The 18,968-nt window shown below is 45.8% G+C and overlaps 1 protein-coding gene across 1 annotated transcript in view; it reads right to left on the bottom strand.

Moving 5' to 3' along the window:
* Positions 1-635: 635 nt before the first annotated feature.
* Positions 636-18,968, bottom strand: part of LOC139274871 (anosmin-1) — a 297,781-nt gene continuing 279,448 nt past the window's right edge. The window contains exons 10-14 of the mRNA XM_070891587.1: positions 14,178-14,272; positions 12,857-13,028; positions 4,201-4,421; positions 987-1,128; positions 636-688 (exon numbers count right to left, since the gene is read on the bottom strand). Of these exons, the coding sequence (XP_070747688.1) occupies positions 636-688; positions 987-1,128; positions 4,201-4,421; positions 12,857-13,028; positions 14,178-14,272 (683 nt within the window). The remainder of the gene's footprint in view (positions 689-986; positions 1,129-4,200; positions 4,422-12,856; positions 13,029-14,177; positions 14,273-18,968) is intronic.

Here is an 18,968-nt window from a genome sequence, read left to right as displayed (position 1 = left end):
ACAGCCAATTCAGTAATAGACAAAACAGTACTGGTATTTCCACACTACATTATCATTCCAATATTAAAAAGTAAATAATTTGTACATATAGACTTTGTTAATTATTCTGTAAACTGTATCATGTTAATATATTCAGCGGAGGTAACATAGACATAGGATTCATGCCTATACGGAACACTGACAGGTCTACCATGCAACCATATTTTGCCAACATCTGATAAGATTCATTTACATTATAATTTAATAACTTTATTACATGCAATAGATTAATTAACTGACATAATTCTCATTCCCAGTTAAGATATGCAAGTTTTAGTCACACTTTCCTAGCTGTCTGCCAATCACAGCTATCCACAGGAAATATGTAAATGTTGCATATATCAGGATCAGCACATTCAACAGAACAGGTTAATAAATAGCACAATTTCAACGCCACCCTGTGAAAACACAATACATTGATAACATTGAAGTATACAATTTTTATGGCACTGGTTTGATAATCAAATTTTAAAGGAGGCGTTGGAGGGAGACATTGTTCTGCATTCTTTTCTATTGAGGTGGGGGGAAGTGTCTTTTTTTTATTCTTGTCTCATCAGCAGTCCTTAGATATCTTCCATAATGTAATTCAAATTGTTTCAGTGTTTTACTGACACTGGTTTTTGCTGCTGATGATGTTTCAGCCTAGGGCCTAAAACAAAACATAAGAGATGGCAAGCCATAAATAAACACCGTACAGAAACCGTGCTATAGTCACTTTACCACTGACAAGTACTAAGATCAATAGGCAAAGACTCGAGAAACAAAGCTGCCTGACAGCTAACTAATTTACCAATAAGTATTACTATTATTATTAAGATAAATAGATTTTATCTGACAAGTTAAGCAACTGTAATAGTTTCCTTTTGCTTTCCAGGTATTGACAAGATTGAAATCTATGACTTTTAATTCTCTACCACAGTATGGATAGTGGAGGTACTGAAGCTTACTGTGTAAGAAGGATGAAGATAAGCTCGGTGTCTGGAATGTTTTGACAGTTGCTGGTCCCTCTCCAGCTGTAGTCAGTAGTTGTACCTCCAACCTATAACACGTTGATGGCCTCAGATTGGGCACAATGAGCGAGTGGTGATCCTGAGAAAGAAAAATATAATCTTTCAGCATTTTAACGTTTATATATATTTTTTAATGTAGACACTGGTTCACTTTATCAAATGTGTCAGATCAATACACAATTACCTACTGTGGATTAACAAAACATATCTTGATTAGGACCATCGTAACACCAAAAGCAGACATACTGGGCCCAAGTTTCCACATGATTCACGCCTGATTTTTAGGAGCAACTGGTGGAGAACGGACTATTTTAGAAATCGCAATTCTCCACATTTTTTTTTCTGCAGTTCTAGTCAGGTAGAACAGTTCTAGTTTAGAACAGAATTTTTTCTTCAAAAGGGGGCGTGTCCGGCCACTGACGCCTGATTTGAAAGTTTCCACAGTGAAAATGTACTCCAAACTAAAGTAGAATGGCGCCAGTGAAGATTTTTGTAGAACTGAAAAAACCTGTTCTACACATTAAAAAATCAGGCGCACGTTACAAATTAGGCGTCCAGAACGAAGTGGGGGGGAAGGGAACTCATTAAATTTGACAATAAATCCTTATTTATACTTCTACAAATATTATACAAATAAATCCAACCTGAATAAACATTTATAAGCCAAGAAAAGATTAAATAAACCATCTTCCTACCTGTGTGAAAGTGCTTCAGCCAGGGAGAATTCTGCAGCTGTTCGTGCCGCTGAGCGAGGGAGGGAGGGAGAGAGGGGAGGGAAGGAGAGAGAGAGAGGGGGGGTCGGGGGAGCGGGTGTCGGGTCGGGGGGAGGGAGCGGGTGTCGGGTCGGGGGGGGGGGGAAGCGGGCCTCGGGTCGGGGCGGGGGGGGGGGGAGCGAGTTGCGGGTCTGGTCGGGCGGGGAGCAGGAGCTGGCCGTGGGAGGAGCCTCATTCACGCAGCCCCAGTGAGGCCATTGGGCCAGGGCTAGGGGCTGTGTGCTTCGGGCCCCTCCCAAACAGTTCGGCGCCTGGAGCTACTGCACTTGCGTGCCGACTGTAGCGCGCATGTGCAGAGGTCCCGGCACTGTTTTCAGCGCAGGGACCTGGCTCCGCCCCCCCCACAGCTCGTGCCGGCTGCGCCGAGTGCCACAGGACCTGTAAGTCGGTGGAGACTACCGAGGATTTTTTTAGGCGCCGTTTTAGGCGCGAAAAACGGGCGCCCAGCTCGGAGGGGCGCCCGTTATTTTTCTTGTGGAAACTTGGGCCCACTAAGTGATGTCATTAATGGAGCTCAGTATGAGAACCAATAAAGTAGCCTCAAAGGTTAGTCCAATATATCATACTTTTAAAATAAAGGGGGAGAAATTCAGGGAGTTTGCACCTCCCATTAGCAGGATGCACTAAAGAGGTGCAAACAACGTTTCGCCCAGGTGCGACGCCGCTAACGACTCCCGCAAAATTCCGCATGAGTTTAGCAGTGGCGGTAACCAGTAGCGCCCCCGTGACAACTGGTAACGCCCCGCTCCGCTGCGCCAGCAAGGATGATGCCATCACCGCTCACAGCAATCGGATTTTGCCCCGGAGTAAAAATTCAGTAGCGCCCCCGAATCTGCGCCAGGCAATGCCCGTGACAGCTTCAGGGGCCGCGTACATAAGAACATAAGAATTAGGAACAGGAGTAGACCATCTAGCCCCTCGAGCCTGCTCTGCCATTCAATAAGATCATGGCTGATCTGGCCGTGGACTCAGCTCCACTTACCCGCCCGCTCCCCGTAACCCTTAATTCCATTATTGGTTAAAAATCTATCTATCTGTGACTTGAATACATTCAATGAGCTAGCCTCAACTGCTTCCTTGGGCAGAGAATTCCACAGATTCACAACCCTCTGGGAGAAGAAATTCCTTCTCAACTCGGTTTTAAATTGGCTCCCCCGTATTTTGAGGCTGTGCCCCCTAGTTCTAGTCTCCCCTACCAGTGGAAACAACCTCTCTGCCTCTATCCTGGGTGTTTCTATAAGATCACCCCTCATCCTTCTGAACTCCCAACGAGTAAAGACCCAGTCTACTCAATCTATCATCATAAGGTAACCCCCTCATCTCCGGAATCAGCCTAATGAATCGTCTCTGTACCCCTTCTAAAGCCAGTATGTACAGCGTACCAGGCTCTAGGCCGCTTGCGGGGCAACAATTAAAGGGGAGGTGGGGAAATTGAAAAAAAATGGCCGACTTACCAGTCATGGCCTTCTTGCTCGATCGCGGGATCCGTGCCACGATTTTGCAGCCCAGCACTCCACTTGTGCGTTGGGCTGCTGCCACGGCACCCCACTCCCTAGTGGTCCTGGGTTTCCCCGTTTCTCGGCCGCAGAGTTGGCAACTTGGCCCTCCCCTTGTCTATGCAGCAGCGCTATGCGTCCCACCGCGTAGCGCTGCGCCTCTCGCTGAACCCTTCCGCCCCACGTGCACTGCGCTCACGCCCCACAGAGCAAATGGAGCGCGTCTTGCGTCCAGGGGCGGGAACCTGAATATAGGTCGTGCGGGGGACTTCCGCGCCTGGCACAGGATCTCCCGCCTCACGGCTGGTACCGCCCCCAAAGCACGTAAATATTTTAAAATGTAACAGTTCTGTAGCTATAATTATATTTACTGTAATTTCATTTTTGGTGGTCTATTTAAACCATTATGTTTGGGTTATCAGTATTTTTTTTAATTAATTTTATTGTCGATTTTACAGTTCTCAAGTACAAAGGCACAGGTGGAACCATCCATTTTACCTTGTATGCTGGGGTTTTCACATGACATGTGTTTCTATGTGATTCTTATTATTGTGCAAGAAATGGCAAAGAGCTGTTATAATCAAAGTCAACTGGGAAAATCCTCACTGATATTCCTATTCTTGAAGCACTACACGTCCAAGCCACAGGCTCATAAATTTAACCATAAAATCCACTGGCCAATTTCCAGTCTAACTGCTGGTCGTATATATGGTATGAGAGAAGGCCCACTCCGCATTAACTTTGGTCATGCAGAAGTCTGTAGCCTGCGAGTTCCTGATGTTCTAGTCAGAAAAGGTGCCTGGCATCAGGAGCATCCAATAAAGGAAAAAGTACCAAAAATGTATTTGAGTGAATGCAACAGAATAATAGTAACTGACTTACTGGTGGCAATATTTGCGACTGGGATATAATGCTGTTCGGTAAGCTGTTTTGTCGGCTTTCCGTAGTCACCTCTGCCCATGTAACCTGAAATCCTGTTATAGGCTGATGAAGCTGTGTTTTAGATATCCTCCAGTGAAAGTGTCCTGTAATGTTCCCTGCATGAATTATGAAGGATGCCGACAGGTTCTCAGGTTTCACAAGCACTTTGGGAATGGTTGACACTGCAAAAGAGGAACAAGGTTCACACAACTGTTGACTATTAGTACTTATAGCATTAATAGTTCATTTCAAAATGAAGCCTATATCACCAGCAATAAAATATCTGATGGTTGATAATTTTTTTGCAAGCCCTGCTCAATCCTAACTGAACTTACTCTATTACTACCCAGGCACAGAAATGGAGCACTGCAATGCTAATATTTGTTTTAACCTAAAATGAAACACATAGGGCTAGAACCTCCACTTTTGTTTCCGGCGTGGGCAATAAAAAAAAGGTTTTCAGATCGCTGGCATCTTGCCCATTCTCGAATCACCGAGTCTTCATTTTTGAAAATGGGCGTTACCGTGAGCGATATAAAATGGGCGGTAGCGTTAAATTTTTTTGACCTTCTGCCGTAAAGTGTGGCTGTCCTTAGCAACGGTATGGCAATGCTCGATTCCCGCGATTCAGGAGGTCAAGAGTCATCATGACATGCGCAGAAGAGGAGACAGAGAGAGAGGGAGCTCAGAGGGACTTAAGGCATGTCTGGGTGTGGTGTGGCTGCTTTGGGAGGAAGGAAGGAGACTTTCGAGATTCACAGCAAGTAGGCAAACAAAAAGTAGCTGTTAATAGCCGCATATTTGCCCAAATTTGGCCTATAATGGAGAGAGGAGGAGGCATCATCACAGCACACTGTGGAGACTGACGATGGAGAGAGCAGTGAGGTAGCACATTGGAGGGTGCAAAATAACCAGGAGGTTCTCAGAAGAGGCAAATGCCTCCCTCCTGCAGGAGGTCGAGTCACGCTGGGGTGATTTGACACAGGGAGGGCGTGGGATGCCCACCCCAAAGGCCTACCAGAAGATATGGACCGAGATAGCAGAGGTGGTCTCGTCGGCGACCAACGAGGTGCGTGAGGGCAACCAATGCCGCAAACGATGGAACAACCTTGTGCGATCCGCAAGAGTAAGTATTACATTGATTTACATGTACTTATATTTATATAATTTGATTTGTAACAGTCATGAGTGACTATCATCAGGTGTGAGGTTTTTCACTTTTACTGGGAATGTTTTACTCAAAGCCTGCGGTCACAGTGTAAGTGTTTAGGTAAAGAATGATAATAATCATAATAATCATGATTACATCTGTCGGTTATGTGTTTTATCAGTCTCGGTGACAGTACCTAGCAATAATATCATGCAATGATCTCATGCCATGTCGTCCTGTCACCTTTTACAGAAGAAGCTATCGATGATGAGGTCTGTGCAAAGGCGAACGGGTGGGGGGGCCACCAGTGCCCAGCGACATCACAGAGATGGAGGAGCGGGTGCTCGCACTCATGGAGAAGCACCCCCGGACAGCCACGGACGCATCTGCAGATCCTGAAGTGATGCCACGTGAGTAAAGCTTACACCACTGCGTAATGTAAAGTCAATAGATGCCACACCCACTCATATCCGAACAGTCATATATGATCGATGATTTCTAAAATTGTCATAGAAATAATGATGGCCTAATGAAAATCATTGCAATGCAAATGTGTTGATGGTCATAAAATGTGATGTCTGTGATGATTTTGAGAGTGGTGGTGCTTTTGTCGTGCATATGCTGTGTGTAGCGCTGGGCTTACCTTGTGACCCTAGCATCCCCTTCTCCTCTAATAACCTCATTTATGTTTTTCAGCTCAGCCAGCAGCACGTCCCAAGGCAAAACCACAGAGGCCAGAAGGTGGGGGCGCGGGGCAGGAGTCGGTGGACGATCCTACATCTGGTGCTGATTCTCGTCCGTCAATCCACTGGATATGTTCTCCACGGATGAGAGCGCGGACTTCGAGGAACCTGCATTGCCATGCTCCAGAAGCCAGTCCACCTCAAGGCCATCTAGTGGTCCTCCGGTCATTCCTGCCTCCACTCGGGAGGTACTGGCCCCAAGCACCTCGCCACAGGGCACCTCATTTGTCCCCAGGACGGCGCCGACCCCGCGGAGGCCTCGTGGACGTGGCAGGTCTGTTCCACGAGCGCGACGTGACAGCGGAGAGATGGTACAGTTGCCCAGGAGGACTGCAGACACTGGTGACAGGCTCATCGAAGCATTGGTGGGCATATCCCGACAGTTGGCCATCATGACCGAGTACATTCCGCGGATGGTGGAGTCCCAGGAACACTGCTGCCACAGGCCTCTCAGTGGTCCCCGAGCGCGGCACTCCACCCTTAGGTTCCACATCACCATTGCGAACGACAGATGAGAGCAAGGACCAAGATCCTGCTTTTGCATCAGAGAATGTTGCCCCCTTGGCAGCCCCCGTTCCTGTACCCATGCAACCACCGCATCTGCCTTCATCCCCCCCCAATGAGGTACTGCCTGAGGAGCTCCTCAGCCAGGTGATGTGGAGCGAGGAAGGGAAGGGGTAGAGGTGGGGAGGAGAAGGGGAGGGGGTAAGGAAAGTGAAGTGCATGTCTGCGTGACGGCTGTGTTATATCTCCATCTGGGTGTATGCAATTTGTTGTAATGTATGGGGGCTGGGGACCACGCTCCTGCTTTGCCTTTGTATTGTGTGTTGCTGCACATGTTGAACATGTGATTTATATCAATGATGGAAAAAGTGGGGTGTGGGCGGGGGTTGGGTGTTATTGCCTGTGATACTTATGATTTCATACCAATGTTGGTATAAAATGTTTGTTATTGGACATAACCTTGTTGCGCATTGTCTCAGATAGCTGGACCATTACACACTGATGATTCCTTACCATGAAAGGGTTAAATACAACTTAACATCAATCAACGTAAACTTTAACTGGCACCAAGCTGATGGGCACCATTGATGTCTGAGCTGCTGCACACACACAGCTGTGTGTCAGCGTTGTCACTCACATCAATGCTCTTTCAGGCAAATCGTTCAGATATCAGCTCCTCACGTAAGAGTGGGATTTTAAAAATGCCAGCCACACCACTGGCGTTCGTCCAGAACAGTTCCACTTTTTGTGCACATTTTTTTGGGTGAGCAATATTAATATTTTTTCCCGGCATTAAGCACATGGGGAAAGTAACGCTCGGCGATGAGTTTCCTAAAAATGCCCGTCAGTTTACATTTTGTACCAAAATGGGCGATATATGGGCATTATAAGTCATTTCAGCGGTAAAGTGGGCGTTAAGTGGGTGTTAAGCATGCAAAAAAAGTGGAGATTCTAGCCCATAGGGATTGAATTTGGGTTGTTTTGTGCCTCCCATTAATGGGACGGAAATAGTTTTGCGACCGGGCGCTGCGAGATCAGGGATCTCCTTTTGCCTTGCACCGTTTTGTTTTTGGATGTGTCGCTTTGTACTAACTGAAATGCAGTCGCTTCTCTGATTGGCTCTCTAGACCTATTGCTGATTGGTCTCCTTGGAGGATAAGCCATACCCTGAAGTTTCTCTGGAATGTGTAACTGGAACCACCAAGTTCTGAATGAATTTCCAATTTGTAATTCGATCCATTTTGACTTCAGAAGCCACACAGGATAGATCTCCCCAAAAGCCACCAAGTTCCAGCTTAAGTGCATCCCTCCCCCAGCCAAAGTCCATTACCCCAACACGTATGCTGCCTCCCACAGCCGAAGTTCATTACCCCAGCATAAGTGCATCCCTCCGCCAGCTGAAGACCCATACCCAAGCGCAAGAACTTACCCCCCTCCCCCCCGCCCCATAGATGGGGCATTGTGTGCTGATTGTTAACATATTTACTGGGTATGAAGTGAATAGTGACAGTGTCGTGACTTCTGGATTTCATCCACCCCAACGATGTCCCTTGTAACACATGCACCGAGCTTGCATGTACCAGGGGGTGGAAGAATGTGATCCATCTTCTCTGATTTCCCTCTCTCCCCTCCGATTACTCGTCCCACCCCAAGTTCTCTCTCCCCACTTCTCAGTCTCCCCGCCTGTCTCTCGCTCTCCCCAGCACTGTGGGAGGCTCGGCGGATGAATTTGGGCTGCTCAGTGGAGGCAACATGGTGTTGGACACATGCACAGAAAAGGGTTAGTAGGAATTGAGCGGGGGGGGGGGGGGGGGACGGATCGGTGATATTTGTCCTAACTCTCGCTTCTGCACACGCATCAAGAGACACATGCACAGAAGGAAGACTTAGTACAAATAGTTACTCCGTTTGTTTTTTAATCTCTCCTGCCTTCCACCCTATCACAGACCTTCCCTTTTCATCCCCTCCCCTCTTTCCCCACCTCTGCACTTGCTTAAAACCTGTTATATCTCTAACTTTTTCCAGTTCTGACGAAAGGTCATCGACCTGAAACATTAGCTCCGTTTCTCTCTCCTGACCTGCTGAGTATTTCCAGCATTTTCTGGTTTTATTTAAGATTTCCAGCACCCGCAGTAATTTGCTTTTATATAAGAAACAGCAGTCATTTTGTGTGTGTTGTAATGCTACTTAATATTATCCACCAGTAAGACTGGCAGCCGTCCATGTTTGACCAGACAGTCCATTTTTGGAACAAGTTCTCCAATTGTTATTGTGTGTTTTTTCTGGATCATTTTCATTAAAAAAATATGAAAATTGGACCAATTTGAACTGTTCCTGTGGCTACAAATTGACCAGGGCTTTGAAATGAAGCTTAGTGCCACCAATAAGGTCAGGGAATCAGCCAGTTCCACAAGCTAATAGTATAGCATCTAAAACTGTAAAATCTAATCACTGAGTGTCAAACAAGCAGGAGCCAAGAAACCCTACAACAATGAGAGAGGCTGTACTAAAATAAATTTACCCCCATACTATTAAAAAACCCTATGGGATCCTTGGCTGTATAAATAGAGATTTTGAGAACAAAAGCACAGAAATTATCGTAAACCTTTATAAATCACTGGTTAAGCTTCAGCCAAAGTATTGTGTCCAATTCTCGGCACCACTTTTAGAAGGCTGTCGAGGCCTTGGAAAAGGTGCAGAGCAGGTTTATCAGAATGGTACCAGGGATGAGGGACTTAAGTTATATGGAGAGAAGCTGGGATTGTTTCCCTTGGAGCAGAGACGGTTAAGAGGAGATCTACTTGAGCTGTTCAAAATGATACGGGGTTTTGATGGAGAAACTGTTTCCACTGGCAGGAGGGTCGGTAACCAGAGGACACAGATTTAAGATAATTCACAAAAAATCCAAGAAGGAAGATGAGGAGCAAGTTGTTATGATCTGGAATGCACTGCCTGAAAAGGTGGTGAAAGCAGATTCAATAGTAACTTTCAAAAGGGAATTGGACATATACTTGAAAATGAGACATTCAGAGGGCTTTGGGGAATGAGCAGTGGAGTGGGACAAATTGGATAGCTCTTTCAAAGTGCCGGCATAGACAGGATGGTCTGAATGGCCTCCTTCTGTGCTGTATGAGTCTATACCAGTTGAATGCTGAAGCCACATAATATGGCTTTAACATAATTTTTTTTAAAGATTTCCCCCTAAGTCTGGCCCTGTCCACTGTACACTTTAGAACAGCAAACATCCGTAACCCTATCCAAAGGTCTGCCATTCAATTACTTTCACTGCGATAAGTAAACTGCGTTTTTTTTAGATAATTAACAAAGTATATTGAGGTTCTGAGATGAGAAACTGCAACACATAAAGTCCAATGAATCAATTGCGTCAACTACCATGAATGAGTCACAGGTTCTGCCGCAATCAGATCCGCATGGAATATTTTGTTTTTTGATTGTGCCAGTTGACAGTTTTTTTACAACGTTTTTGACATTTTATATTCCTGTTTTTATTGTGCCTGAAAACTGCTACCCACGGAGCAGTTTCTGTCAGTTCCAGATGACATTCATGGATATACATCATTGTGTTAATTAGGCTTGAGTCATATATGTGCCATCATAGTGGTGCATCACTATATCCCAAGTAACCTTCCCCAGTATATATCCAATACCTGTATAAGTTATGAAAAATGTCATGGGACAATGCTCCCAACAGAAAAAAATAACCTTGTGAGAAAATGTTATTCATCAATCTTACTCTTTGTGTAAGAAAGCTTCACTGGTAAAGTCCAAACTTATTTTGCAATTTTTATTTGTTCTTTTCCATTTGAGGGCATTTTTTTTTTAAAGTGCTCTCACTCTCTTGAGTGCTGCATGCCTTGTGCTATCCCCTGGCTGAGAGGTAAGCAGGTGACCATCTCCCAGTTGTCTGCAAATGTAAATCTTGAACTGTTCTCCAAGAAGTACACAAGGGTGCACAGAATCTTTGCAATTTTCTACCCCAGAGAGCTGTGGATGCTCAGTCATTATGTATATTTCAAAATTCTCATCCTTGTTTACAAATCCCTCCATGGCCTCGCCCCTCCCTATCTCTGTAATCTCTTTCAGACTCACAATCCTACGAGATGTCTGCGTTCCTCAAATTCTGGCTTCTTGAGCATTCCTCATTATAACTGCTCAACCATCGGTGGCCGTGCCTTAGCTGCCTAGGCCCTAAGCTCTGGAATTCCCTCCCTAAACCTCTCCACTCCTCTACCTCTCTTTCCTCCTTTAAGACGCTCCTTAAAACCTACCTCTTTGACCAAGCTTTTGATCATCTGCTGTAATTTCTTCTTAAGTGGCTCGGTGTTAAATTTATTTGTTTTTTCTTATAACACTGCTATGAAGTGCCTTGGGACATTTTACTATGTTAAAGGCACCATATAAATAAAAGTTGTTGTTGTTGTTGTATCCAAGAGATTGTTAGATTTTTGGACACTAAGGGACTCGAGGTGTAGGGGGATAAGGCGGGAAAGTGGAGTTGAGGTAGAAGATTAGCCATGATCACACTGACTGGCCTACTCCTACTTCTATTTCTTATACTCTTACGAGTGTCCTGAGATGAATGGCTATCCATTGTTTATACTTCCTCCCTGTGAGTTATCACCTAGTCTCGGCATGTCGCTGATGGCATGTCTAAGGTACAGAACTGCACTCCACCACCCCAGTAGTCTTATTAAAGTCCAAACCGAACCTCTTAACTTGCTACAGTTTAATCTACTGCATCCAAATAAAATGAGCTATGATTTCCTGTGGAGCCAAAAGGAAATATGTGTCAAGATGTATAATAGCATATCAAATTGGGCTGAACCAGGCCTGTGCAATCCAGTGTATGGGATGTCTATAGGGGACATGAATTTTCCAGTTCTGATAACTTTACACAAAGAGTACTTATGCAAAAATTGGCAAAGGCAAATCCTTTGGCCCTTATTCTACAAATTTTGTATGGTTGGGCTGGACTGATATTTCATGATGTCTGGCAATACATTTGGCATAGTTGAGATCAGTTTAGTTTTGGATGCAGGTTTGGTTACCGAAAGTATTTGTTCCACTACACAAATGCGCCAAATTGGAGCTAAGTTTTGAATCCTTTTTTTGTCTGTACAGAGCAGGCTATGTAAAAGCTGACATTGACACTGACATATCACAGGTTGAGTGCCGATGTCAGCTTTTACATGGTGTTCAAATTGTATGTGGTTTGAGTAAGAGATGGATGATGCTTATGTTAACTCCTTGACCTCTGCTAGAGAGGACACTAAAGAAAGCGCTTGCATTTATATAAAGCCTTTCACATCCACAAGATATCTCAAAGTGCTTCACGACCAATGAAGTACTTTTGACGTGTGGTCACTGTTATAATATGGGGAAATGTAGCAGCCAATTTGTGCGTACCAAGGCCCCACAAACAATAATGAGGTAAATTATCAGCTAATAGTTTGAGGTGGTAGTTGAGTGATAAATATTGGTCAGAGCTCCCCTGCTCTTCTTCAAATAGTGTCATGGGATCTTTCATGTCCACCTGAGAGGACAGAAGGGACTCAGTTTAAATGTCTTATCCAAAAGACAGCATCTCCAACAGTGCAGCATTCCCTCGATACTGTACTGAAATGTCAGCCCAAATTATGTGCTCAAGTCTCTGGAGTAGGGCTTAAACCTTCTGACTCAAGACACAACAGTGCCAGCATTGAGGTTCTTAATTCTCCATGAAAACCTTGGCAAATGTAATGGCATTTATCACTTGTCTTTTAACCCTTGTCCTGGCTCGCCAGACTTTGCTTGGTGCCTACCATGTTACTGCAATAAATTATAAATTTAAGAAACAATATTGAAGTCAAGCTGTATTTCAACCACATGGTTCCTCACCAAACTATTGCACATATACTAGAATAAGGGAACAGAACTTCTCACAAAACCTAGGATGATAGAAAGCTAGGATTGACTTACCCTAACTAGGAATGGCCCCATTATCTGAGAATCTTACCAATCTAATCTATCCACTTGTCTCAGTTGAGAAATAGCGAGAAGGATTCAAATTCACAACCTTTTGGTTGGAAGTTTTCACACAGCTTCAACTATTGAGTTAGCCTATATTTATTTGTCACACGTTTTGGTTTTTGAAACACAAATGTAAATAAAATAGGTGGTTCAATCCAAGAATATCATTCACTCATGTTGCTGTACTTACCCCCGTCGCTGGGGCAGCTGTTGTGCTTTTGACCTTTGCCTCGAGGAGATGAGCATGATGGAGTTGAGAAGATCATAGCCTCTGCTTTCCCTTGACCCTTGGCTGTTATTGCTTGGACTGTAACTTTGTATTTGCAAGAGAATGATAGTCCTGGGAGAATTATGTAATTTTCCTGTGCAAAAGATAAAATAAAATTATACTTACTGGATTGGCCTTGTAGTTGCTGCAGTGTGTTGGATTGTAATTAAATCATGAAGCATATGAATACTTTAATGTTTTATTGGAACATAAGAAATAGGAGCCCGAGTCGGCCATTTGGTTCTTCAAGCCTGCTCCGCATAATTTTCCAATGATTAGACACAGACAGTAAAGAAATAGAAATCTGGTTTTATTCTTCTATATTTATAACTGCAAACAAGTTCCACATAGCATCAGCAGACCTGTTTAATATATTCCATTTGTAATTATTTTCCTCAGGAGTTCTTTGACTCCAATTTTCCCACTCTTTTTGTTCGCACGTCACTTGCGCTCCAGTGCAGTACTTGTTAGTTGAGGAAAAAGAAGTCCACTCCTAAGGAACTGTCACACTTCTGCTATTGTGAAATGTTACCATGTCTAAAATGGGCCAAGAATAAAATTGAGATCCCCCTCCCCGCGCCCCCCCCAACTTTATCCACTGGCTGGCTGACACAACATCACCAGTGTCAGGCAGACTTAAAACCTGTAACAACTTGAATGGGAAAGCAGCACTGCTGGGCTGGCACGGTATTTTTACATTTCAAATCAAAAAGCAACAGGATACGTTCAGCAAACATCGCAGTTTGAATATCCATTTATTGCTCAGTGACTAACTGATATGGTGCTGAGCAATACAGAGCAAGAACTGATGTCAGCAGAGATGTCATCGGAGCCAACACAATTAATCTGTGCCCTGGCCAAGAATGGAGGGGGAAAAATCCACTAGGATTCCCATTCCTGATTACTGTCCAATGACTCCTGCTGGAAACTACAATTGTGTGGTTATCAGCTGAGGACAGGACTGGGCTTAGCTGTGGAACCTTCCAAGTCCAAATACCCTGTTGATGCTTTCTGCCTAGATTCACACGTAATAAAGGACTGCATGGACGAGCTACTGAAGGACTGTCTGTTGAGCCATATCACAGCAAGAGTCAATGTTTTAGGAGTGAAAGAGAGAAAATTGAGAGAGGACAAAATAAATAGAGTCGGACTCTCGTGATTGAGGTTATTATGATAGAAGCTCATTAGAGACACTCACAGGATTTAATAACATAAGGAAGAAAGCTGGTATGTTGGAACCTACATGAGAGATGGCTTTTCTGGCAACCTTGGTCTCGTTGTGCCTGCAGGACTCAGGCATCCACTGGACGAGGTATCGCTCCGCAATGCCGCCTGGATCTAGGAACAATGTAACTTGCATGTTATCATCTAGCCGATGCTCTTGGCAGAATTCACATGTGCAATTTAGGAGCTGTTGCCAACCATATGCTAATCAGATGTGTCAGAAAAGTTCAATGAAATATTTGGTCTGAAGAACGATGGTGCCAAATATTCTCATAATTTTTGATTGGAAAAAAAACATTAGTCAAGAATTGTAAACAGATCTATTGTTCCCTTTAAGATGGGTTCCTATTAAATCTTTCATGGAGGTCTCTATGGAGAAATATAACTTATAAACTTCACCGCGTTGCTTATTCAATAACAATTTCACCGTCAACTGGTTTTAACAATGGAAATTAAACTTTTGTTTATAGGTTAGCAATTAATATTCAGACTGCTATTCCATGGCCTGATCAATTCAATTGTAACACATAAACTGGAAATATGAGTCCAGTGTTTTATATTTGGATAAATAAGCAGTACTTGCATCTGAATCTTTTAACTCTAGTGGTGATTTGAGCTTATTGGTAGTATGACACATTGGTAGCTTACCAACAGTAATAACTTCAGTATGCACAAAGATCAAATTTGACTCTTTCTGCCCAAGTATTAATGGTTATGTAAACTCTAACAATATCTGTGATGCTTTTGTTATAATCTGAACTCTCTCCCAACCTTCTTTATTCATGTTCACAGCATAATGTGGCTTCTACCAGCAGACTTAAAAAATTTGATCCTGGGATGTGGGCATCGCTGATAAGGCCAGCATTTATTGTCCATTCCAAATTGCCCTCGGGAAGGTGGTGGTGAGCTGCCTTCTTGAACCGCAGACTGCAGTTAAGGATCAACCACATTGTGGGTCTGGAGTCACATATAGGCCAGACCAGGTAAGGGCAGTAGATTTGCTCTCCTTAAGAGCATTCGTGAACCAGATGGGTTTTTCTAACAATCTGGTAGTTTCAAGTACCAAGAATTTCTTACAGGATGAAGTGGAGGCACTATTTACTGTGATTGAGGGCAGATGGCACAAGCTGGATACCAACAGAGGTCACATAAAAGTTTCACCAAACAAAATGAAGCAACGCTGGAACCAACTTGCAGAAGATTACTGTGCAATGGTGACCACCCCGAGGTCTGGAGGCCAGTGCAAAAAGATGTGACAGGACCTTGGTCAGGTAGTTAGTGTAAGTAATATTTTCATTTATTCAATGGAATTGCAATTGTAAATGTGACCATCTGTATATGTCCCACCCTCTCTAAAAAGTTATATTTTCATCTTTGCAGAGGAAGGTGGCACACAACAAAAGGAAAAGAACAGGAGGAGGCCCGGCGAATCTGCAGCCACTGACACCCTTGGAAGAGAGGGTCACTGCTTTGATGGGTCCTGCCTGGACAAAAGCAACCACCACTGCACAAGCTGGGCCCACACTCGAGGGAGAGGGTAAGTTCTGCAAATTCCACAGTCTGGCTTTGCTAAATGTTAAGTACTGCGCGGGCTAGCCATGCTTCGGTTCAAGGGGATGTCTCCGTTAACTACACTTCGGTTGATGCAATGTGGTCCTTCAAATCAGCCTACTGCCTGCGCTGTGTGAGCCTACTCATGCCACCCTGCCCCCTCCTTTGCTGCTAACTATTTGTCTGTTCTGTTATATTTTGTAGATCTTGAGGCCAACCCTGACAAGGCTGAAGCCGATGCAGAAGAAGATTCAGATGCGGATGAGCCTGAAGAGGAGAACGTTGTCCAATCCCACCTTCCAGACCAAGCGCATGGGGGTGAGGGGGAGGGGCAGGGGGAGGTGATGGATGAAGCCCCCACTGTTGTACTCACTCTGGAGGAGGTGAAGATGCCGCCTATTGAGGTGCCAGGCCTTTCCTGAGTGGTATAAGTGTTGGGACATTCCATGGTTTCTCACAATCTGAGGCTGGGTATTCCAGTGAGGTGCAGCGAGGCACATCCAGGGCCCCATCTTCCGAGGCTGCGGGTCCTAGTGGGATGCAGCGAGGCACACCCAGGGCCCCACCATCTGAGGCTGTGGGTCCCAGTGGGGTGCAGCGAGGCACACACACGGCCCCATCTTCCCAGGCTGCGGGTCCCAGTGGGGTGCAGCGAGGCACACCCAGGGCCCCAATGTCCGAGGCTGCAGTTCCCAGTGGGATGCAGTGAGTCACACCCAGGGCCCCACCATCTAAGGCTGTGTGTCCCAGTGGGATGCAGCGAGCCACGCCCAGGGTGAGGAGGGGAAGGAGAGCTCGACAGCACTCTCCTGCGGTGTAGGATCTAACAGATGATGGCAATGAGTGCGGAGAGCATTGACCTTACACGATCACTCCTGGACACCATCAGTGGGGAGGGTGATGAGGTATCGGGATTGTTGGGAGAAATAACAACATTCTCACAAGAAATTGGAACACTGTCCGGGCACATGAGGATGGGAATGTCGCAGGTAGCTGATACACTGTCGGTGAACATGAGGGAGGGAGGGAATGTCACCAGTAGTTGAGACGCTGTCAGGGCACATGAGGGAGGGAATGTCGGAGTTAGCTGCTGCAATAAGAGAACACGGCCAGATCCCGCGCCCATTGACAGAATCAACTGCCACTCCCACTCCAATCCCCAGACCAGCCTCTGAAGAGGCCCAAGCCGGGACTTCTACATTACCGCCTGCCCCCCCCCCGCCCCCCCGCAATCAAGAAGTGCACACTACCCGAGATGTTCAAAAGAATTAGCTCTGTACCAACCCGAGAAATGCTGCTCCACCGCTTGCGGGCAGGGGTGGGGTCATCAAGACCAATCGCAGCAGGCGGTTTTAGAATAAGTAGAGGAGAGATAGGTGCAGGCTTTCTTTGCTGCTGTTGTTGTTGTTATAATTATTGTTGTTACTGTTGTAACTGTTCTCAAATGAAAAGTTTTTTGTAAGTTATGTAAATTTACAAGTTTAAAAGTTTGTAACTGATCTTAAAGTTTTTGAGTGATCTTAGAGTTTGTAAGTGATCTTAAAGTTTGTAAATGATCTTAAGATAAGATGTTCCTGTACATCTCGGAATCCCCCAAAGGTCATCATCATAGGCATCCCTCAAAATGAGGATGACTTGCTTCCACACCAAAAAGGGATGAGTTCACAGGTGTTTCAATGAAGGACCTAATATTCCAGGTCCTGAACTACATGTTGGTGTGGAAGAAGCCTGTGCTTGGATTATTTTAACGTGTGGTGGCCGTTGCACACCAGCCACCACACGGGTTTGACAGAGCTAGGTCTTGGTCCAGTGGCAAGGATTACCCAAGACGACTGGAGACTAGCTCTGCTGCACAGGCCTAGTGCGCACACATATCGCAGTGTGGGCTGGCCCGTGCTGCCCCTGGGCCCTCGCCTCTTCTGGCCCTGAACTCACGCCTCTCCCGGGTCCCGACCACATCCCTCTACATTTTCTCGGCCGCTCCTTTGCCCCAACCTCGCCGGTCCTGATGTACCTGCCCACGCTCCAATCACCGACCTGGACCTTGATGACGTCCCTCTTCACTGCCGTCGCCCTCCTGTACCAGCTCGTGCTGTACCTTGAAGTGGTACGCCGCCACGCTGTCCAGGGGCCACTGCTCGCCGCTCCTTTTATGGCCCCGACCTGCCGCTGATGGTCTCTCGCAGGTCGGGGCCGCCTCGCAAGGTGATGTGGGTACAATCAATGCAAGCCTGTACCTTTGGGAAGTCAACAATTCTGGAGAAGCCCGCAGACCTTTCACACATTGCCTGGGCGATCATGGGGAACTTTATGTAGTCATTCCTCCGGGGATAGAGTGCAGCAGTCACCTGCTGAATGCAGATATGTGTTGCATGTTGAGAAATGGCGCACACATCCCCAGCTGTGGCCTGTAATGATCCAGATGCACAAAATGAAAATGCAGCTGTAACCTTTACTTCAACTGAAAAAGCAGTCCTTCTGATGCTTCTAGGTTGCAGGTCCGCTTATACTAACTCACAGATCTTGGTTACAACTTCTTTGTGCATTGCAGCCTTCTGACACAGTCTGCATCGCTCGGGTGCAGGTATGAACGCCTGTCTCGATATACCCGACGTGGGTAAGGCCTCCTGCCCATCATCCTACATGCTCTGAGATTCCTCAATCAATGACGTCGAGTCAATAGTCTCCTCCGCAGCACGATCATGCAGAAGGCTTGCATGAGGTATGGCATTGCCAATATTGCCCCCATAAGTAAATTGTACCTTTGCAGGAAGCTCAAAACAGCAGGATGAGGAGTTAAAACTAGTCTGTTCTCTCTCTCCCCCCAACGTCGACGCCCTAGTATGGACCACACCCAGGTCTGCGCATGCGCAATAGGCTTGCTCAGAACGGGAAGCTAAGCTTTCAATGAGGACATGTGGAGCAACGAAGTCTAATGCAATTCTTTAATTTTTGATTTTTTTTCAAAGTATCACTCCACCAGTGACCGAACGTCTCCTCACCGGGCTCGAGGGTCGGCCGGCAGAATCACTTCCTCGGCAAACGCCCCCCCCCCACCCCGTCTCCCCCCCGGGCTTCTTTTGATGCTGCTGCATAGTGTAAGGCTTCTCATGCCTTCAAGTTCAGCTTCCACCGCCCCCCCGGGCATCTTTTGAAGTCGAGCCCCGAGCCCCTTTGTCCAGGCGAGGGAGCGATTCTGCCGGCCGACGCTCCGACCCTCGAGCCCAGTGAGGAGACGTAGCGTGGCACTTTGAAAAAA

The sequence above is a fragment of the Pristiophorus japonicus genome, chromosome 10, assembly GCF_044704955.1.
Source record: "Pristiophorus japonicus isolate sPriJap1 chromosome 10, sPriJap1.hap1, whole genome shotgun sequence".
NCBI classification, from domain to species: domain Eukaryota; kingdom Metazoa; phylum Chordata; class Chondrichthyes; family Pristiophoridae; genus Pristiophorus; species Pristiophorus japonicus.
This window is presented reverse-complemented; position numbering and strand designations above follow the sequence as displayed.